This window comes from Cetorhinus maximus, chromosome 1 (assembly GCF_964194155.1).
Source record: "Cetorhinus maximus chromosome 1, sCetMax3.hap1.1, whole genome shotgun sequence".
NCBI classification, from domain to species: Eukaryota; Metazoa; Chordata; class Chondrichthyes; order Lamniformes; family Cetorhinidae; genus Cetorhinus; species Cetorhinus maximus.
Genome location: NC_135879.1, coordinates 79,973,689 through 79,996,885, shown reverse-complemented (window position 1 = coordinate 79,996,885; position 23,197 = coordinate 79,973,689). Strand labels below are relative to the sequence as shown.

Sequence of the window (23,197 nt, the reverse complement as noted above, 5' to 3'; positions counted from 1 at the left end):
GGTGGTAGGTGTCAAACTTATTTATGCATCAGTGGAATGGGCTTCGTGCAACAACAGCATTGTTGGATCAAGGTCCATACAATAAGAATACTGAAGTCTGCCATGATTTTAACTCAGTCAGCATATTGCAATTCAAATCAATTCTGAGGTATACAGATCTCAGCATTTATTGTCATGCAGCTGATAAGTTGGCTACATTGGCACTGCAATCCATGTCCAGGGGAAATATCTAACAGAAATGGGAAAATATGAAAATAAGCATTTACCACACCAATAGATTTCAACATGAGAACATGCACAATCATGAGGAGAAAAAGTGTCTTGAAGTCCACTTAACTGCAAACTACTAGTGCCAACTCAGGAACTGGGCCTGGAACTAGGCTTGAACTTGATTTCAGATGAGACCATTAGATCCACCAGTCTTTTGGTCGTCTCCAGTTCAGCCCAGTTCAAACCAGTTTGGGACCAGCTTATGCCAGTATAGGCCAGTTTGATATGGAACTGGTTTCTAACTGGTCTGAGCTGGTGAACTTGACAAATCTCACCGGGGAAGTTGATGGAATTGGTAATAAGGATACCAAGTCTGTGATGGGGGCTAAGGACAATAGCATTGGCCTTACTGATGTTGTACCAGAAAAAATTCCCGTTCGTCCACGACTGTCAGATAAAAAGTCTGACAACACAAAGGCAGATCCGCTGATGAATGGCCAAATCAGTTCTATGGATGAGGGAAAGTAAAATTTTACTAGGGACCAGGGAATCAAAGGTGGAGACGAGGGAGTGGTTTAACAGCTTAACAGTTGCAATAGTATCATGGCAAAAGGAGGGTCAAACTTGAGGTAATTGGGAATTTGAAAGTGTAGTTATAAATCACGTTTTCCAAGGAAGAATGCAGAAGAAAGTGAGGTTGGAAGGGTGTAGGGGGATATGAGATGTAAAAGAGATAAGCAAATAGTTAGAGATAGCTCTGTCATTGATTGTAACCAGGAATACAGAGGCCATAGGAGATGCAAAGGTTAAGAGGATGGATGTGAAGATGGGAACGTGAGTTTTATGCAAAGAGATTGAGGACAGCTGGGGTAATGAATTCAAAGGAGAATGAGCAAGAGGAGCTGGATTGGTGTTTGAAATCACCAGGGATAAGAGTTTCTTTGTGCAAGGCTGAGCAGAGACGATAGTTGGGGTGAGGCTTGCAGGTTGGATAGCTTCTGGGTTCCTCATTGTCCACACTGTGTATTGTATTTGCCAGCAGAGATAGCTTCTGCTTCTGCAGAAGAAGAAACAGAAGCAGAAGACATCCAGATTCTCTAGGCTGGCATATACTGTTAGCAATATTAGCAGACACGTAAAATATTTGTAAGATACTATTCTATTTAATGGAGGCATTAATTATGTTAAAGATAAATGGCTGAATACTTCTATTAATATACGAACATATGAACATACAAAATAGAAGCAGAAATAGGCCATTCGGCCCCTCAAGCCTGCTCCGCCATTCAATAAGATTATGGATGGTCTGTTTGTGTTTCGAGTTCCACATTCCCATCTAACCCTGATAACCTCTGATTCCCTTGCCTAACAAGAATCTATCTACCTCTGCCTTAAAATTATTCAGTGACCCTGCCTCCACTGCCTTCTGAGGCAGAGAGTTCCAAAGTCACACAGCCCTCTGAGAGAAAAAATTTCTCTTCCTCTCTGTCCTATAAGAGCGACCCCTATTTTTAAAACAGTGCCCCCTAGTTCTGGACTCACCCACAAGAGGAAACATCCTTTCCATGTCCACCTTGTCAAGACCATTCAGGATCTTATATACTTCAATCAAGTCACCTCTTACTCTTCTAAACTCCAGTGGAAACAAACCCAACCTGTCCAACCTATCCTCACAAGACAACCTGCTCACTGCAGGTATAAATCTAGTAAACCTCCTCTGAACTGTTTCCCATGCACTTGCAAGCTTCCTTAAATAAAGAGACCAAAACTGCACACAGTATTCGAGATGCGGTCTCACCAATGTCCTCTATAACTGAAGCATAACATCCTTACTTTTATGTTCAATTCCTCTCGTAATAAAGGATAACATTCCATTAATCTTCTTTTATATACTGTACCTGCATACTAACTTTTTGTGACACATACACGAGAACACCTAGATCCTTCTGCATCTCAAAATTCTGCAGTTGTTCTCTGTTTAAGTAATACTCTACTTTTTTTTTCTTCCTGCCTTAGTGAACAACTTCACATTTTCCCACATTATACTACATCTGCCAGACTTTTGCCCACTCACTCAACTTATCTCTATCTGTCTGCAAACTCTTTATGTCTTCTTCACAACATACCTTCCTACCTATCTTGGTGTCGTCTGCAAATTTAGCTACCATGCCTTCACTCCGCTCACCTAAGTCATTGATGTAAATTGTAAAAAATTGAGGCCCCAGCACAGACCCCTGCAGGACTCCACTTGTCATATCCTGCCAATCAGACAAAGACTCATTTATGCCTACTCTCTGTTTTCTGCCTGCAAGCCAATCTTGTATCCAGGCTAATATGTCACCCCCTACACCATGAGCTTTTATTTTCTGCAATAACATTTGATATGGCACCTTATCAAATGCTTTCTGGAAATCCAAGTACAGTACACGTACAGGCTCCCCTCTATCCACAGCACATGTTACTCCTTCAAAGAACTCTAATAAGTTGGTTAAACATGATTTCCCTTTCATAAAATCATGCTGACTCTTCCCAATTACCTTGAACTTTTCTAAGTGCCCAGCTATAACCTCTTTAATGATTGACTCTAACACCTTCCCCACGACAGACGTCAAGCTAATTGGCCTATAGTTACCAGTTTTCTGCCTCCCTGCCTTCTTCAAAAGAGGAGTTATATTTATAGTTATATTATATCTGATGGAACTTTTCCAGAATCGAGGGCATTTTGGAAAATTAACACTAATGCGTCGATGACCTCATTAACCATCTCTCTTAAGATCCTAGAATGAAGTCCACCAGAGACTTGTCAGCCCACAGCTCCATCAATTTGGTCAGTACTGCTTCCCTAGTGATTGCAATTTCACCAAGTTCCTCTCCCACCTCCACCTCCCAGTTTACCGCTATTACTAGAATGTTTTTGTACCCTCTATAATGAAGACGGAAGCAAAATATTTGTTCATTTCATCTGCCATTTCCTTATTATCTACTATTAACTCCCATTCTCACTCTCTCAAGGACCAATACTTACTTTACCTTCTCTTTTCCTGTTTAAATACCTGTAGAAACTCTTGCTATCAGTTTTTACATTTCTGCTAGCTTTCTCTCATACTCTAATTTCTTTCTCCTGATTAACCTTTTAGTCATTACTCTGCTGTTCTTTATATTCTGACCAATCAACTGACCTGCCACTCATCATGCAGTTATATGCTTCTTCCCTAAGTTTGGTGCTTTCCCTAACTTCTTTATTTAACCATGGATGGTGGGTTCTCCCTTTAGAATTTTTCTTTATAGTAAGAATATGCTTATTCTGAGTGTTCTGAAATATCGCCTTAAATGTCTGGCACTGCTTCTCTATTGATCTACAGCAGTCAGAGGAATGTTATGTGGATACATAAGATGTTTGCCTGCTAATATTTGCAACAATAGTTTGCAGGTGGAATTTTCTCCTTTTATTTGACTCCAACATTAGCCATCAAATTTCTTTTGCTTGCTTTTTTAAAATCTCCTATCCCATCCTGTTCCAGTCCTGTCTCATGAAAGCATTATTTCCTTGCTGAGATCTGGTTTCGATGGCACATTTATGTCAACAGGCAATTAGACCATGGGGAACACAATAGCCTGTTCTTGCTCTTGTTCACCATTTTGAAGAATTCATGATCAAACATACACCTTTTTAAGTAGTGCCACCAATTATATACTTATTTAATCCCAGCTGGTACAAACAAAATAAAATCTAACTGACATGACTGAGTTTCTTCATTCAAAAAGAAAAGCTCCCAAGACTTAACTAGCTAAAGCAGTAAAAAGCTCAACCATACAGGCCAAGGTCTTGCTTGATTCCCAGCCTGAGTTCTTTTAGCTGGTTTCAACGGTGACTCAGTAGATAGCACAGCTCTTAACTTCTGAGTCAGGAACTTATTACAGAACTTAAGCACAAAAATCAAGGCTGACATCCCAGAGGAATTGCCACACCAGGTGCATTCAGATCAGACATTAAGCCAAGGTCCTGTCTCAGGCGGGCGTAAAAGATTCAATGGCATTATTTTAAAGTAGAGCAGGAAACCATTCCATCTCTTCTATGTCCTGATCAATATTTGTCCCTCAACTTTGTAAAAAAAACAGATTATCTGGTCATTATCACATTGCTGCTTGTGGGAGCTTGTTAGTTGGCTTTGGTGTTTTCTGTAATACAACAAATACACTGCAAAAAGATTTCATTGTCTGTAAAGCAATCATCCGGTGGTCATGAAAGATGCTACTTAAATGCAAGACTTCCTTTTTTTCTGCTAGACTGATTTGGACAATAACACATGTACATGATAGACAAAGTAGGTTTTGGGGAGGGAATCTATATTTGGATCAAACTGCGCTATACAGACATCAGTGGCACAGTTTTAATCAATTTTCTAATCAAACCTGGAGTCAGGAGAGGCAGTCCTCTCTTCTCTGTCTTGTTCTTGTGTTGTATCAAACTTTTTGCCCAGTTCATCAGGAAGGATACGGGCATAAGAACAGTGATGATCTTGGCAGCTGAGGAGCTAAGATCAAGGCCTCCTTACCTGTACATGGCCGAAGGCGCCATCTTCTTTTTGGACCTATGATCACAAGTTGACCAGTCAATGATCAACATGCAACGGCCCTCGAGGCCCAGCGGGAAATGGAGATGGATTGTATTGAATGAATCCTTGAGCTGACTGTCAAAGTCATTTTGCAGAATGCCTCAATACCAGACAAGTTTCAAACAAGCACCATTACATAACTTAGCTGGTGGCGAGGAGGGCCACCACACATTATCCTCAAGGCAGCTGCGGTGAGGAAGAACCCATCACCCATGTCTCTCTGGAATGCGTGTTTTTAAAAATGCCTGGAAGGAGATGCAGTTATCGAGGTTCATTCCAAGCAGCTCCATAACACAGGACTCTGTGTTCTCTACAGGCTGTCCCAGGGATGCACGCTGAGGAAAAAATCTACTGCTTCTGGAAGGCCATCAACTTGGTGAAAGATACTCTTTGTCTGCCCAAACCTTGTTGGTCCTCCAGTGCAAAGAGTTGTCCACCACTGAGCGCAGCACACCAGCACATTCCAAGGTCCAGGACTATGTGCTGAGGGGTGCACTAAAGCTTGGGGCAGCTGCTGCAAAGGCTCAATGGGAAAAGGGCATGGTTTAGGGCTCTTCCGCCATAGTACGCTGAGGGGCTGGAACTTGTGCAAACTCCTCAGGCTTACATCACAATGTTTAACGTGATGTAAATCTGGATGCATTCTGCATTGTACGTGCAATGAGGCATTCTAGGGTGTCATGTACTGTATTTAACCAAATTGGTCTGTAATGCACTATGTGAACTGCCTCATTTGAATTGCACTGTAATGTACTTCCACAATTAATGAAAAGAGAAACCAACTGGAATGCTGAATAATAAGGATCAGTGCCTCTGTGATACCATTCATAGCTAAATAACCTGTTTACAGTGCACAGAGTTACATAAGAGGGGAAACAACTTCTTCACGGTCACTGTCTTTAATAAAACAAAAAAAGCAGACTTGTTGCCAGGCTTGTTTTTCTCATCCCTCCACGAGGCTGCTCCAAGCTTCACCTATTGCTGCAACACAGCAATGTGCTAACAATGATGTGGAGAAATGTGACAGCACCACACCACTCATTTTGTGCAGTTGTATATGGTGCATTCAACCTGTACTTGAAATTAAATTAATTGATTAAAATAATCAAATATAATTTGCACGTATTTTCTTCAGCTTCTATTTTTTTAAACTACACCAATGCCAAATACAGGAATCTAGTTTCCTCCGTTGACAGTAAACCAAACTTTATGGGTTGTGGGTCCCTGTGGAGTCAAAAACAACTTTTTTTTTGTTGCAAAAATATACTTTATTCATAAAATATCTTCAACCACATTCCAAACCATTTCAAAAACACCATTACAAGGGTACAATCCAGTTCAACTTTTACAAATTGTATCACCAGGTGCATCAGTACAAACAATATTACAATCATTTCAGCCTTTCAGTCAAAAACAACACTACCATCACATTTATAGGACAAACCTGACAACATTTTCAGCAGTCAAGTCAGCAAGATTTATACTGTAAATGTGGTAAACGGCATGTAAAAACTAATTAATCTTTGTAAACCTTCTCTGCACCAATTAAAAATTCTATCCCTTTGGCTATGCCTCAAACACTGATAACTGCCTTGTACAACCAATTTACTTCTTTCATGCTAGTGTCTGGGTGCTAATCAACTGGCATTAACCATACTAACCCATCCACACATGTCTCAGGAATTTCTGGCATTTCTTTAGGTCTATTGACGATTTAAGTTTACACAATGCACAATGCTAATTAGACTGAATTAATCCTATCTCTGTGTAGATGCTGGGCACTTAAATCTTGTACATAGTATGCATTTTTTAAATGAAGATCAAATGGGTAAAGTAACTCCTTGTATGCATTCTCATTAAGAGAACAGCAGCACCTTTTGGTGTAATCTCCTCTCTGTTGTCATGTATTTACTATGCAAATAGCTATTCTCTCCTACTTAGAAAATAAAATGATCAAACTCAACAGTTTGAGGTGGTGGGCTGGGGAGTGGGGGGAGGGTGGCAGCAGGAAGAGGCAGAATGGATGAACTAAAAAATCTTAAATGGCAAAAAGTTCTAAATTCTTTACAGTTAACTTGCAGTAAAAGAGCAACCTGGTGGCTAAGTGATTTTGCAAGAGATGCTATTACAAGTACATGTAGCTTTGATTATACCAGCATTTTCATGTTTTATCGTATTGATTGGGTTTCCTATCGGGTCAATAGATGAGCCGGTGTGGGTGCACTGTTGGGAGCAGAGCTTATAATGGATGCACATGTACAGCCACATATCTTGCATTAGTAGCCAAATCATAAAATCATAGAAACTTATAGCACAGAAAGAGGCCATTCAGCCTATCATATGTGTGTTGGCTTTTTGAAAGTACAGTGGTGCTTAGTCCAATACCCACACTTTTTGTCCGAACCTTGTGAATTTTCCATCCTCAAGAGCTTGTTCAACTCCCTTTTAGGATTAATTATGGAATCAGCTTCCACTACTTTTTCAGATAGAACATTCCACATCCCAACAACTCTCTGCTTGAAAATAAGATGAGGCAGATAAATTGAGCTGCCTTGCGTGCCTGGCACTTGGCAGCCAGATTTTGCAACTTTGAGCCAGAATAATACCAGGTGAGGGGTATCAGTTATGTGGTGATAGATAAATCTTCACCTTAAGAGCAGAAAAGTCTTAAGGGGAAATTTAATAGAGATGTTCAAAATTATGAGGGTTTTGATAGAGTAAACAAGGAGAAGGTGTCAGTGGCCAGAGCATCATTAACCTATTGACATTATCAGGATCCATTTTTCACAGTTAATCAAGGGCCTCACCAAAATGCTTAAATGGCCAATTTAAAATTGTGATCAGTAGGATCGGGGTGCAGGTAAATGTCCTATCTCCATTTTAATGGCCCCTCCATCTGAATTCTACTGGACAAACAGGGTTAAAATCCCCCCTAATATTCTAGTTGTAGGCTCTTCTTTCCTCCAGTTGAAACGCCCCAGCCCTTGTCCATTTGAAATTGGTTAACTCAGCACAGTTCAGACATTGAGCCTGTGACTTTCTTGATCTTCATAAATTAATTGCACACTAGGCAGTACATTTATCAAGAGACATTGTGAGGCAGTGATTCTTTTCAAATGAAATCTCATTACCTAAGTTTGAAAGTTTGTGAATCCTCCTCTGGAAGATCAATATTATGCAGTGTACTTTGGTGCAAGAACCTACAATTCTGATGAAGGACTATAACCACAAACATTAATCCATCTTTATTTTTCAGATGCTGACCAACTCACATCATATTTCAAGGATTTCCTGTTTTCAAAAATTCTCCTACATTACAACAGTGACTGCATTTCAAAAGAAAGTGCACAGCAATCATACCTTTGAGGGCAGTCAAGTGTAAAATAAAGATAGACAGACTTTGTTCAAATATGTTTTGCTGAATTGTGAGGTGGTGTTACATCCTGGAAACAAATAGGTTTCAAGATGGGAGCATCACTCAGCAACAGGCTTCAAATTATTGGCTTATCTTGCTGATGACTTTTCCTCTTACCCATTCATGAGCACACAACTAAAAACTGCATAAATACTGGAAATCTGAAGTTGAAACAGAAATTGCTGGCAATACACCAGTTTAGTCAGCATCACAGAGCTTAACATTTAGAGAGTTAACCCATTGTATGTTTAAATTTCACATTGGTTGTAAGCTAATTTTTCTGCCCTTTCTAAGTACTGTTCATGCCAGAGAGTGCAGGCTGATGATCTGCATCCAGGATTTCCTCTAGGCCACTCTAAAACTGGCTTCTTGATATGCAAGGGTTATGATCAAGGGCTATGCCTGTGATCATTCACAAGTCTGATGCATGGTCTGCACCCAATGTTGCCATTTTCCTTTACAGATGTTGAATGAGGTGTTGCATGGTTGCAGCAATTTCATTTTTTTATTTCCGATTTCCTGCACCTATTGTTTTCCTCTTTTTATTTTCAATGTATCTAAGCATGAGGTGGTACATTTTGGTAAGAGGAATAAGGAGATCACATACTCCTTGGAAAATAAATGTTTAAATGAATAAAGAACAGTGATTTTGGGTATATGCACATGAGTAGTCAATCAATGGTGGGAATCAGAAAGCTTTTTAATTCCCATTAAATCTGGAGTCAGGCAGGGCTGTCCTCTCTCTCCTGTCTTGTCCATGTGCAGTATCGAACCTTTTGCTGGAAGGAAGGACGCGGGCATAAGAGGGGTGACAATCCCAGGCAGTGGAGACACTCAGATCAAAGCCTCCCTGTGCAGGGACTAATTTGCTGCCTTCTGCTCAGATTTGATGTCAGTGTGCAGTGATGAGCATCTGCAAACAGTTGAAACTGGCTTTTTTTTTTGCAAAAATATACTTTATTCATAAAATATCTTCAACCACATTCCAAACCATTTCAAAAACACCATTACAAAGGTACAATCAGGTTCAACTTTTACAACATGTGTCACAAGGTGCATCAGTACAAACAATGAATATTACAATCATTTGCAGACATTCATTTTGAGCTGTACAGCCCGAGGGGATTTAAACAGTTCCCAGTTGAAACTGGCCTCAGGAGTCAAAGTAAATCACACCAAGAGCAAAGCCATGTTCTTTGGGAACTTGGCTGATCAATTATCTGTCCCCTTCACTGTCAGGTCAGACTACCTGAAGGTGCTGGGAGGGGCCAGGTCATGCACTAAAAACTGGAAGGAGCTTGTAGCCATGGAAAAACAAATACTGCGAATGTGGGAGCAACGCTCTCTCTCCATTGCAGTTAAGAACTAGGCCATCAGGTGCAAGGTGCTCTTGGTGTTGCTCTGTGTAGTGCAGGTCTGGCCTATACCCCATTCCTGAGCAGTGGCGGTCACCCGAACCATCTTCCACTTTATCTGGAGATTGAAAATGGACTGCGTCCACAGGGACACAATGTACAAACATCTTGATAAAGAAGGGGTGGCGGTGGAATTACCCTATTTTGCCCTCATCCTGATGGCCACCTTAATGTGCAACTGCATCTAACTGTGCGTACACCCATAGTATGTAAACACCAAGGGCAAAATTTTTATCTCGATGAGCAGGCATGCGCTTGACCCACTCGAGCGTGAAATGACATATGTTGATGTCAGGCAAGCGTCCCAACGTCAGTGGACAGTCGCACGATATTTCATTTGGTGGGCACGCATTGGAGTCGGCAGCGTACCTGCCGACAATTAAAAAGCCTGTTAAGGCCAATAAATTATCAACTAAGTTAAATTTTTCACTGCCCGTCCAACCTTACGGGTGGCGGGCAGGCAATAAGGCCAATCGGCCTTTGCACTTTTTAGGGAACCTCATCCATGGGCGGGATGAAGTTTACTAAAGCAAATAAAAATTTTAAAACTTAATTTATAACATGTTCCTGCCCATGTGACAGAATCACATGAGGAGACTTGTTTTATTAAATTTTTAAGTTCTTTTTTATATAACCCTTCACCCCCTTGAGGCAGCTCTGTGCCTCAGGGAGATTATCAAGCGCACACTTGTCTGCATGTGTGAAGTTCGCGTTTGTCCCCTCTCCCTCCTCCCCCAGCCTGCACAGGCAGTGCTGAGCACTGCCGCTCGCATTTCATGCTGGGCGAACCTTAATTCGCCCGCCAGCGTGAAATCGCCTTCTGGCCCTGATCGCTGGCGGTGGTCGGCTTCCCGACTGCCCCCGCCCTCCCCTGCCGAGCCCACCTGCCAAGGGCAAGATTCTGCCCCAAGTGTCACTATGTGTTGACATTTTCCCTGTCCCCAGTGTTGCATAGGATAGGACTGGCTAGTCTTCTGCAGAATACTCCCTTCAACCATACTGTACTACCTGTCCCTTGTAGAAATGTTTATGCAGAAAAACACCCTGGGAAAACAGGGTCAAGTCCATCAGACAGTGGTACACACCTAATGTCCTCGAGGCCCTACGTTAAAAGGGGATGATGGACCCTGTCGGATGGTTCCCTGAGCCAACTGTAAGAAGTAATTTTGCAAAATACCTCATCACTAGAACGTTCAAACAAACAACAAGGCATTGCTTGGCTGGTGGTGAGAAGGACGCTCCCTGTCAGATCCCTCCTTATTGCCAGAGTCTCATCCCCTCCGCGCGTTGTCCTTGAGGTGTCTGCGCTGGGAAAGAGACCACAGTTCACCTCCTCCTGGAATGTGCCTTTGCAAAGCAGATTTGGATAAAATGCGGTAGAATTTATCAAGCTTCATCCTGAGCAGCTTCGTAATGCAGGACTCTGTGCTCTATAGGTTGTTTCCAGGGATGCACACTGAGATAAACATCAACTATGGCTGGTAGACCATAAACTTGGTGAAAGACGCTATTTGGTCTGATCGAAACTTTTTGATCTTCCAGTGCAAAGAGCTGTTGATGACGGAATGTGACTGACTGCAAAATTCAAAGGTCTAGGACTATGTGCTAAAGGAAGCACTAAAACTTGGGGCAGCCGCTGCCAAGGCTCAAAGGGAAAAGCCCATCTAAGGCCTTCCTGCCATGCACCAAGGGGCTGGAAACTGTGTAAAACCCCTCCGGCAGTCAGACTGTATGTCTGATGTGCAATGAATATTGTAAATATTAACTTTGTATTTTTGTAATTGTTATAAGTTTTATGAATTTTGTGAATAAAGTATATATTTTAAAAAATATCTGGAGTACACATGCGCAAATCACAAAGTAGTGATTCAAGGTTATTTTTAATAAAAAAAACTGTAGGAATTTATTAGTGCAGTGATAGAAATGAAAAGCAGAGACATTATACTAAACTTGTAGTTTCTTGGTTTTAGGCCACACTTGAAGTTCTGAGCTTAGTTCTAGTCTCCATATTATAAAAACAATGTAGAAGCACTGGAGAAGGTGCAGAAAAGATTTACTAGAATGATACCAGAAATGAGAGGACCTAAAGAGGGGGGCTCTTTTGTCCAGAAAAGAGAAGATTTAAGGGGTGAACTGACTGAGGTCACTAAGATGGTGATAGGGTTAATAAGGTAGATGCAGGGAAAGTGTTTCCACTTACAGGGTATAAGAACTAGAGGCCATAAGATAATTACTGATAAATCCAATAGGGAATTCAGAAGAAACTTATTTACTCAGAGTGGTACAATGTGGAAATCTGAGAGTAGTTGAGGTGACTACCATCGATGCATTTAAAGGGAAGCTACATAAACACAAGTAAAAAAGGAATGAGATATTTGTCGATGAGGTTAAATGAAGAAAGGTGGGAGGAGGCTCATGTGGACCATAAACACCAGCAAGCTGAGTTGAATGGCCTTTTCCTGTGCTATAATACAATGTATGACTATTTTGCTTGTTTTCTCCACTACTAGTAGTCTCCTCCTCCTTCCACCTCACTTCCTATCCTTACCTTGGACACCAATTATATGGAGTCCATGGATTTCATATTGCATCTCTGCTTTGTTCTCACTAATCTAACCTAGTCGATGCTGCTGGAAATCATAAGTTCAAGACTTATATCATCCCTTCATTCTCTCTCTCTGCTGCTCAATCTCCAACTCTTGTTTTATTCTTAAACCCTGGTATATGTTGTTCACATGCATTTCCACTGTTTGAACTCTTTTATATCAAAACTTTGTTCAGCTTATGCTGGTCAAAGATACTAACTATGACTGCTCCAGGACTTTGCTTTCTCCTGCCATTAACATGGCTGACCGCTTCATCTTCCTTCAACATATCTCCAAAATCTGCCCTCTGTGGCACTGCTCAAATGTGATCCCATTCCTTATGTTGTTTCATGGACATTTTATCCTGTCCGATATCTTCTCCTCTCTGCATGGTCATCTCGTGTAGCTCAGGGCTCCATTATTTACAGGTACTTGGATAAGTTTTTTTCTTCAAATTTCTATTAAATAAACCATTAAAGAATGTTTATGGAAGCTGAATCATAGCTACAAAAACAGTTATGAGGGACATTATTCATTCATGCCAAAACTGTTATCTGGTAAACCTTTTAAATATGTACATAAATAACCTGGAATCAGATGTGTCTACATGTTTTGAGTTTGCAGATCAGCTTTGAAGAGACATTTTCATGTCTGAGCAGGAAAATTGAATGTGATCAAGACAGGAGTCTAAGAATAGAATGATGTTTTTGCAGTGGTAAGGTACATTTCAAAGCATCAATTGTCCTTTAGTGACTTACAAATAAAATATCGTACTAACGTTATTCCCCCTGAAAACAGATGGTCACATTCTTGTGGATTTACTGTTGGGCTTTGGGTGGAATCTTTAAGATATAACTAATTTCCTTTGACACGAACTTTCTGCTGCTATCTGCAATCTTCCCCCCTCCCACCATGGTGGTCAGGTCACCTGCTCCCATACATCCGAGGAATCCATTCATTAATGAGCTATTACTGAGTGTGGGCAATTGGCAAGTTCAATTTGCCTGTGGTCACTCACTTTCTGGAAAAATGTTATTTTAAATTAGATTTGGAGCTCCCAACACAGACGTCTAGGCAATTTGTAAGTATTTTTACTGTCCTCCAGAGGTACTGAGTCCTGGTATGCACTCACCGTGGAGCTAAATGCAGCGGCAAACGTGAGCTTACTGGACTTGTACATGTTTGGTAGCAGAGGAGACCCAATTTTTGTTTTGCTGGAACTACAATCATTCACATTGACCTCTGAAATCCATTGAATCAGTTCAGTGACATTGTGCAGTGAGGCACTTGCCACTTCGATATGTGTTGTATTGCATGAGTCCGTCACTTGTTGCTATTCTGATCCAGTATATGCTGGTGCATCAGAACACGCACAATAATGAAAAGTCATCGATATGAAAAATTAACTGTTTCTCCCTACACAGATGCTACCAGACTGACTTAATATTTCCAGCATTTTGTTTTTATTTCCGATTTCCAGCATCTGCAGCATTTTTGCTTTCGTGTTGTGGTAATATGGACTCTAGGCGCCATAGTACACTTCAAACAACCATGGAAAGTAGGGATCATCAAGCAAAAAAGACTATTTCTGTTCACAATAAAGTGGTTAAGGGAGTGTAACTCAAAAGAATCACATAGACCAGTTTTAATAAAAAAATACATTCAATTTTAAACAGATGCATTTCTACGAGCTGCTGTACTTTGGATTGACAATTACCTAGTATTTTTAAAAGCTAACAGTTTAGCATTAAATGAATTGAGATACAGTGACAGTAAATCAATGTATTTTTCTAGATTTTATATTTTGATTTCACAAATAATTTCACACATGAATCTAGAATTTGATGTGGGAGGTGGGAAAAAGGAAAGTAGTTGTGTGCTGTGAATAACCCACTGAGTACAAAACACATTGACCAGTTGCCTGTTGAACTGCAAAGACATTCTAAAAAGACTTCACAATTAAGTATCCTATGAAAGGAGAATGGTCACTGAACTGCTAGTGGTCCTCATTCATCAAGCAGAGGTCGACCACATGCTGTGTGTCAATTCTGCCTAGGAGAAGTCTCCACCCCATGCAGAGACAAGTCTTGCATATTTAAAAACCTACAGGAAAGAGCATGTACCATTCTCCCAAAATATTCATAGCAAAACACCCCAAGCAGCCTTAGGCAACTTCCCCCGCTGCTTCCCTTTCTGTCGCATTTATATCCAGTGACTGGTTTGCCAGAGTGTCCTGAGGCCGTTGGCCTGTAAGGAGTTCACGCTGCTTACATTTTTGGGTTGTTTTCAGAGGACCAAAGTAACGCATGTAGTTTGTCCAGAAATAATAACTGCATTTTGCTTATAGGTGTGGACCTTCTGCAGTGTGTGACAGCATTGCAGATGTCACATTGCTGGCCACTACAGGCAGGGTGGTTACTCAAAAATGGGGAGATGCAGCATCTGGCTACTCCTGCAGGAGAGAGATCAGCATGTATTGTCCCCATTCCTCTACAGGCTCAGTCAATTAACGCAGTGAGCTGAGCAGTTCAGGCCAGGAAGATGTGTGTTATATAACTGATTTCAACTAAAGCAACAAAAAAACTGCTGCAATTAAGGATGAGAAAGTAGTGATGCATAAACCTGATTACGATCCAGCAATTCTATAGGAAATGCTGAAGGCTCGACAATATTAGATTCCGATGTGTGACATTTCCCTCCTCCATCCCCCCATTTGATTGAATAAGCCGTCAACACTAGGCTCAGATAAAATGGAAGCACTCGAGGATAGCAAGAATCCATAAACTTGTACCCCAATAAAGAGTCAAATGACTTTGGGAAAAAGCAGGGTCAAAACCTACCTCTAAAAACAGGTCACGTTTATATTCAAGAACCACTTTAGGAAGCAATTCTGGCTCAGATGCTTGATACTGTAAATATCATTTATATATATATCGTTTATACATTGGATAATTTTCATGGCTGCCCGAACAATGGCGAACATTGGCATGTAAGCAAGTAACTGGCTGCAATGGTAGAAGGAATTATGCAGATTGCAATGGCCAAAAAGCACAACTGCCTCAAAAGCTCATTCAATTTTATTCTCTTAAATCAGTGTAAAAGCAATAATTATGTGAACTAAAAATAAATAGAACCACATTCAAACTTGGGTACCTGTTTCAACATTTAAGTAAAACATAAGTGATAAGTGACTCTGTGGGCATCTGGCATACCTGTAAACATTTGGAGACTAAAATCTTACTTTAGCCTGAGTAACATCCTGTGCTAACACCATTACAATGCCATCGGAGATAATTTCTTAACAATTTAGAGAAGTTACGCTGAGTGAGAATACCAATACAAAATGAGCCATTATTCTTCTCCTCTCACAGGTGTAGCCTGTTTGGGTGCAGGTTACTGAGCCTCCAGTATCTTGGTCATGTGGCCATTTTCCATGTTTGAGCCATGTTGGCAGCTGACTATGGAGGAGATCATAATGCAGCTCACTACTGTTCCCACCTCATGACTACATGGGCACGCTTTCCAGCAGAAGCTAGGACATTGCGATCAAGAACAGAAAGTTGGAATGATGTTTCTCTACCCCACTGCTTATTGTTGCCCCAATTAAGATCATGTAACTCAGTGCAGTCTAAGGCCTAATTGTCACCTTATAGAACCTGCCTACGTGAATTATGAAAAAATATCACATCTCTCCTATTTTGTTGGAATTTTCATATCGAACAAGGACAGGTTCAATCATCCATATTCACAAACCACTTACAAACATTTGTAACAATCTGACAAAATTCAAAAAGGTATTTTTGAAAATTGTTTATGTACACGAACAAAACTTTGCCAAGTGTCTACTTTAAACAGTTTCACAAACCAAAATTCTGGGTCTACGTTTAAAATTATACACTTAAAATGATTATTCAACCACACCTGCTATTTCAATGCATCTAAGCAGCTCTAATGCCAGAAGAGAATCATGAAAGTAGATGTATGGCTTTTAAATCATTACATCAAAGCAATGAGAATATACTGCAAACCCTAATTTACACAATTCATAGAAAGTTCAGAAAATCAACACACATCACTATTATTTAAAAGTATGATTGTGAAAATCTCTCTGGCTACTGCAAACAGTATCTATATTCAGTATAAAACCATTAAAATTCTTCAAAGTATAAAAAAACCCGGAAACGGAAAGAATATACGAAATGGTATGAGCATCTTCAGTCTTCATCAGAGAAATGTATGTGCTTCCCAGCTTTGTGCATCTTGGCCACGATTATTTTTTCAGCCTTGACAATCAACTGCAACACAAAGAGGTTTTAACAGCTTATTTCTTTTTCTCAGTTCAGTTAGCAAGAAAAAAAAATCTGACTTAAAACAAAATATCACAATTGTTGGGTTGAGCACTTTTCTTTTGAATGCACTCAATATGCTCAAAAGAACTATATTTTTGTCAACTACCTTCTCCATGCCCCGTTTTTTGTCCCGTGGTCGGTTTAGTTTTGCTTGTCTATCCACTAAAATCTTCTGCCAATAGCGTTGTTCACTGTCACCTTTTGATAGAATGAAAACAAATGCAAGAAACCATATTAGAATTCAGTTTTGCTGAAAGGTCATCAACCTGAACATTTCTCTCTACGTAGATGCTCCCTGACCTGCCAAGTGTTTCCAGTATTTTCTGTTTTATATTAGAATTAAATTCTTTCTTTGGCTGTTGGGCAATTTTCTATCTTTCTTTCAGCTGAAGATATAGCCCTTATTGGCTTGCTTCCCATTCCCGACCAAATTTTATTTGTGCGACCCTGGATAGTGAATGTCAGCAGGTGACAAGAGCATTAAATTATAGTTTCTCCTCATCTGGTCCTCACTCAGTGGCCTTTGGTCTATCTACACAGTCATACTTACTCCATGGAGGGGCCAGTGAAACCAAGTGTTGGAAACATGACTCATTTTCCACTCAAACTGCCCTTGGGTACTAGCACTATTTGCAGTCCCTACGGCTTGTCTGAGATCTAAGCTAACTCAGTATAGACCAGGGGTTATTACACTACTCATATAAAAGCAAAATACTGCAGATGCTGGAATTCTGAAACAAAAACAGAAAATGATGGAAAAACTCAGCAGGTTTAGCAGCATCTGTGGAGGGAGAAACAGAGTTAATGTTTCGAGTCCGTACGTATGACTCTTCTTCAAATCTGAAGAAGGGTGCTGCTAGACCTGAGTTTTTCCAGCATTTTCTGTTTTTGTTATTACACTACTTATTGCCTTAAGTAGCTATTCCACTCGGGAACGTTTTAAGTTTTAATTGTAGTGTTTTACAACATAGCTATTTATTAACATATCTCAGCAACTTTGCAAATGTTGATTTCTATGTTTAGTGCAGCCTATGGTGTACTATTTTCATCCCCCTACCTCAAAAATGAGATATTGCCTCTGAAGGACCTACAGGAGGAGAGCACGAGGGTGATCCCGTGTGCTTTGAGCTATGGACACAGATTTTGTTCCTTGGGTTTGGATTCACTAGAGAGGTGTAGACTTAGATTTGTGGTCGAATTCATGATTTTAAAATTATCAAGGGCATCAATAATCTCCAAGTAGATAAGATTGTTTGAAGTGATGGGGCTGGGAAGATTTATGAACCACCCACTTAAATTGAAAAAGCAAGGAGTCAGGCTGGATATGTGGAAGTTTTACTTTTGTCATCAATGTGTGGAACAGCAAAATGAAGGTGCTAGTGAGGACTGCTTCCTTGTACTCCTTTAAGAGGGTGTTAAGACACAAAAAACATGAAGATAGTAAAAAGAAGAAAATATTTCATGTTAATATCTAATCTGTTTGGGAACTATTGGTGTTTGCCTGATTGACCTTGGAAGCACCTTCAACAAACTGACTGCAGTGGTTCAAGAAGGCAGCTCACCACCAGTTTCTTAAAGGTAACTAGGGGTGGGGAATAAATGCTGGCCTCATGAGCAACATCCACATCCTGTGAAAGAAGAAAAAAAAGTATCCAGTTCCCAGTTAAAAAATAACCTTTCCATTTTAAAAGATTGCTGCTGTGTAGTGCCCTTTGCAATAAAACATTGTAAACTACAGTGACTTTTACACAGGAAAATGCAAACAGTATTTTGCACCAGAAATATCCCACAGCCACAAACAGGCTCCAATTCCTCAATATATATTGATATATATTGCCCATTATGACAATATACATAAGTCTGGAGCCAACCTTTATATATGTGCGGGTGTTACCTACTTCTACCTCTGATGTGTCACCCATGAATCCTCTACTATCTGTTGCCAAGGTCTTCTGCCATTAAGTGATGGATAAGCCTGAATAACATGCAGCATAAAATTGGATAGATCAGAGCAATCCAATTTGCCTTCTTCCAATATTCTTGGAATTTGGTTCCAAATCCCACATCCCTTCCTAGGTACACACTCAATCTCAGCCTAACAAAGCATAACCAAGGAGCTGCGGTTGCATCCAAACTGAGTTCAAACACCCAGATCTTCACCAAAATTGCATGCTTCCATTACTCAGATCATTTGTCTCTCCACTTAACTCCTGTTGTCACTGAAACTCTAACTTTGTTGTTTGACTCGACTTTACAATTCCTTTCTTTCTGGCCTCCCAAATTGCACCTACATAAACTCCTCCAAAGCTCCCACATCTTGCGCAACATCCTACTCATCTATCATCCAGATCTTTGACAGTGTTTTTTGGCATTAGTTCTTCATATCAAAATATTTGACTCTGCTTTCATACTGCTCAATGATCTTGTCCCTGCTACCTCTGGACTCTCCTCCAGCTCCATATCTCCATCTGCTTGCTGAATTCTGGTTAACAGAACATTCAACTGAGCCTAAACCCTTCCTCCACTATCATTAGCAAGCAGGCTTAAAGCTATCTTCTGCGCAAACTCCCCCCTGCATTTTGCAACATCTCTCATGATTCCTTATCTTGTGCAACAGTTCATGCAGCATCTTGTTAAATGCCTTTTGAAAATCCAAAGAGTCCATATCCACTGGCTCCTTTTTATCTACCCTATTCCAACTGGACTATGTATTAAATGGGACCTGGGTACGGGACAAAAGGAGGAGAGATTGTTAGAGGCAATGCAAATAGAACTGGACACAGAACTATGGAACGGAACTAATTAAGCCAAATCTCAGCATATTTTTGACCTGATGTTTGAGAAATCTCTCCCATCCCCCCCACCTTCCACCATCATGTCAACAAATTAGGAGAGACAACATTATCTGTTGGAAATCTTGCCAATTCTGCAACAACTGTTCCCAATAACTGAAGCAGTCTGTGTACATATGCAGCAAGACCTAGACAACATTCAGGCTTGGGCTGATAAGTGGCAAGTAATATTCATGCCACATAAGTGCCAGGCAATGACCATTTCAATAAAAGGGAATCTAGCCATCTCCCTTGACAATTATTGACATTGCCACACTGGAATTCCCCCACTATCAACATCCTGGGGTTAGCATTAACCAGAAAGTGAACTGGACCAACCATATAAATACTGTGGCTACAAGAGCAAGTCAGAGGCTGGGAATATTGCAGAGAGTAACTCACCTCCTGATTCCCCAAAGCCTGTCCACCATCCACATGGCACAAATCAGGAGCATGATGGAATACTCTCCACTTGCCTGGATGAGTGCAGCCCCAACATCACATAAGAAGCTAGACACCATCTAAGACAAAGCAGCCCGTTTGATTGAGACCCCATCCACCACCTTAAATATACACTCTCTCCACCACCGACACACAGTGGCAGAAGTGTGTACCATTTACAAGGTGCAATGCAGCAATTCACCAAGGCTCCTCTGACAGCACCAACCAAACCCATAACCTCTATCAGCTAGAAGGACAAGTCCAGCAAACGCATGGGAACAGCACCACTTGCAAGTTCCCCTCCAAGCCACACACCATCCTGATTTGGAATTATATCGCGTGCTTTCACTATTGGTTTAAAATCGTGGAACTCCCTTCCTAACAGCATTGTTGGTGTAACTACATCACATGGACTGCAGTGGTTGAAGGAGGCTCACCATCACCCTTCTCAAGACCAGTTAGAGATGGGCAATAATGCTGGCCTGGCCAATAGAGCTCACATTCCATGAAAAATTAAAAAAACTCATCAGGACCACATCCTGGAGGAACTGGGTTCCATACCTTCAGCAAATGATAAGTTCTTAGTTTCAAACAGAACCTAAATGATATTATTTTCTACTGTAAGCCTTCTTTGGCTGAAGTAGCACGCCGAATGGCATAGTGGAAAGGTGTCACTGAATTGCTCCCTTTTCTTTTGGGGCATTCTGCACCATATGATATTGGAAATTCCACACAAATTAATCTGATTGTAATGCAAAAGTGGGTTAAAATAATAACCAGTGCAGTAACCCATGAACAAAATTTTCTACAGCTAAATGGTCAGAGGTCTAGGCACAGGTAAAAGTTTTCTAAAGCATTTGCCAGTGGTCATTTTTCTTATGTTTATAAATGTCACCACTTTTCTAGCTATACAGCACGAGAGGTCGGGTTCAGTGTTGCTGTCCACCATCTTTAATCGAGATAAATGCTAAAAATCACATGATAATTCTCTCTCCAACAGCATATATTCCTTTATACATCTGGAGAGATGCATAGTTTCCATTCAGCACGATCCCATAGCAGACAGTGGAGATAAGCACCTCAACATAGTAAGTGGTTTAAACCACCTACTTTGCAGCAGCCTCCTTTCTCCTCTCTCTATCACCCAACCTCCCCCAACAGACAATTTGTTCCATTATTATGTATTTTTCATTACTATGTCAGACAGTAAAATCTTAGAAATTCTTCGAAAAAGGCTAAATTATATCTTAATACGCGGTAGTGGGCTTTGGAGAACAACTCCCAACTTATGACAATAAAATAGACAAAGATATTTTCTTACATGGAGTTCCATATTTGAACAGATATTGAAAGTTAATGAAAACAGACCTGAGAGAAGTTCAAGTTTCCAGTTGTACTTGCTCTGTATCTCTCGTTGTGCCCTCATCACAGTTTGGGCATCTGCAGGGGTTTTAAACCGAGCATGTCCCTCGGTATCTCCTTCAAACAGGTCCACATACAAAACCTCAGATGTCGCCGTCAAGGCATCCTTCACACAAAGAGTAAACAGTTTATTAGACAGGAGCAATCAAAAATGTTTGAAATAGGATACCATTGAACTATGGAATCACAATACTGGAATATTTTCTGCCCCACTCCCGCCCTCTTCAATTTTATCCTTTTTTCTATCCTATTCTCTCGAGACTTACATTATTGCTGAAGTATCTCAGCAAGTGATCATGTATCAAATGTTCATCCAGCCAGCGAATGTTGACAGGTTATACAGCAGTTATCTAAATGAAGCTTTCGCCACCTTAGGTCATGAGCTCAGGGTGCTGCTAAAACATTGCTACTGCTGCCCACTTGATATTAGCTAACCCATCCCTGACTAGAATCAAGCTCGGTAGCTTACTTTGTCTGCATTGTCACCAGGGGCTCTAAATGCTTAAGGAGTCATTGGAGAAGTTACTGTGGTAGACTTCCATTACGTAATCCAAGTGCTTCTTCCTTGTGTTGGTGGGCTAAACAATCAATCATCGGGCTGTCACAGACAACCCTTGCACTGATAACCTTTATGTTCAATTAAGGGAGTGGTGGGATGATACCCAGCAGCAAGAACCTCACCTGATCCTGCCTTCCTAGCTCAGGGACCTTGAGGTCAACTGCAGTAACCTCATTTCTGCCTGGCTGAGATCAAAAAATTCTTACTTTCTGGTCGGTATGCCCAGTTATATCCCAAGTAGCTATTCATCATGTGTGAACTTTGTCAGGGATGGGTAAGCTATCCAACTGCAGGAAGCATCACATCTCAGTTCAATTTTCCCCTCAACCAGCATTTATACATGTGAACTTTCAGTACAGGTCAATGGTCAGCGATCAGGAATGAAAACACTGACAATTTTCCAGATCTGTTTTACCACAACTGTGACCCTTGCCAAGACTGACCAACTCAAAGAGCTGGAATTAAACATCCAGAACTTTCCCTGCCCACATAGTTCAGTAGGTTGGGCACTGTATTTATACAGAGTTGCTAGGATAAGATATGGAGTTTAAAAGCTTTTTTTTAATATTAAGAAAAATTTGTTTAATTTGTGACAAAAAAAAACTTTGGAATTAGACTATAGGTTTCTGAAGAAGGTGGACCTAACGGGCTGCATAGCCTTTACAATCAGAAATTACTTTTTTGACCATCAGCCTGATTAACAAGGCTCTCATTCAGACGTTTTAGAGGGACAAAATATAAATGAGAGGGCATTTTGTAAATCAGACTTAATGGTGGGTGGAGGGGTTTTTAAAAAATATACTTTCCTTGTAATGGAAAGAAAGAATATTTCTGAAGCCCACATTAAACTCCTAACCTAAAAATTGAAATATCCATTTAGCCAGGGAAAAAAGATTCAATAGCAAGAAAACCACACCAGCACATACAGAATGTTACAGTATGACAGGCTGCCTCGAGAACTGGTTTAAAAAAAAACTAGCTTGAGGACACACATTTACCTTGATCCGTTTCCTGCCCAGCAGGGGCCCAGTACTGGTGATCTTCACAATGACTCCACTCACAAACTGAGGCCCCAGGGTGTTAACCTTCAAAGAGGACTGGGCTCCTTCATCGTTAACCATTGCTTTAGTATTAGAGAACAATACAGTCTGCATCAATAGCTTTGAAATTCAAGATATTTTACACTAACACATTCATTCAAGGAAATCTAACATTCCACCCCCATCCCAAGCACAATTTCAAAGCCTTTTGTCTTTCAAAAGAATTTGCATGCTAATTGACTTACATCTTCCAGTTGATTCCCCCTTAGAGAATGTAAATTCCTAAAACTCTTAAAATTAATCTTGAATGCTCC

At 40.5% G+C, this 23,197-nt stretch overlaps 1 protein-coding gene across 4 annotated transcripts in view; it reads right to left on the bottom strand.

Moving 5' to 3' along the window:
* Window positions 1-15,302: 15,302 nt before the first annotated feature.
* larp7 (La ribonucleoprotein 7, transcriptional regulator) overlaps window positions 15,303-23,197 on the bottom strand; it is a 34,617-nt gene continuing 26,722 nt past the window's right edge. For 2 of the 4 annotated variants that reach the window (XM_078542886.1, XM_078542885.1), the window contains exons 10-13: window positions 22,842-22,966; window positions 21,231-21,390; window positions 16,697-16,788; window positions 15,303-16,536 (exon numbers count right to left, since the gene is read on the bottom strand). In XM_078542886.1, coding sequence (XP_078399012.1) covers window positions 16,456-16,536; window positions 16,697-16,788; window positions 21,231-21,390; window positions 22,842-22,966 — 458 coding nt within the window. In that variant the 3' untranslated portion in view covers window positions 15,303-16,455. Of the gene's footprint in view, window positions 16,537-16,696; window positions 16,789-21,183; window positions 21,391-22,841; window positions 22,967-23,197 lie in introns of all 4 variants that reach the window. The other 2 variants (XR_013576740.1, XM_078542887.1) reach the window with 2 other exon arrangements.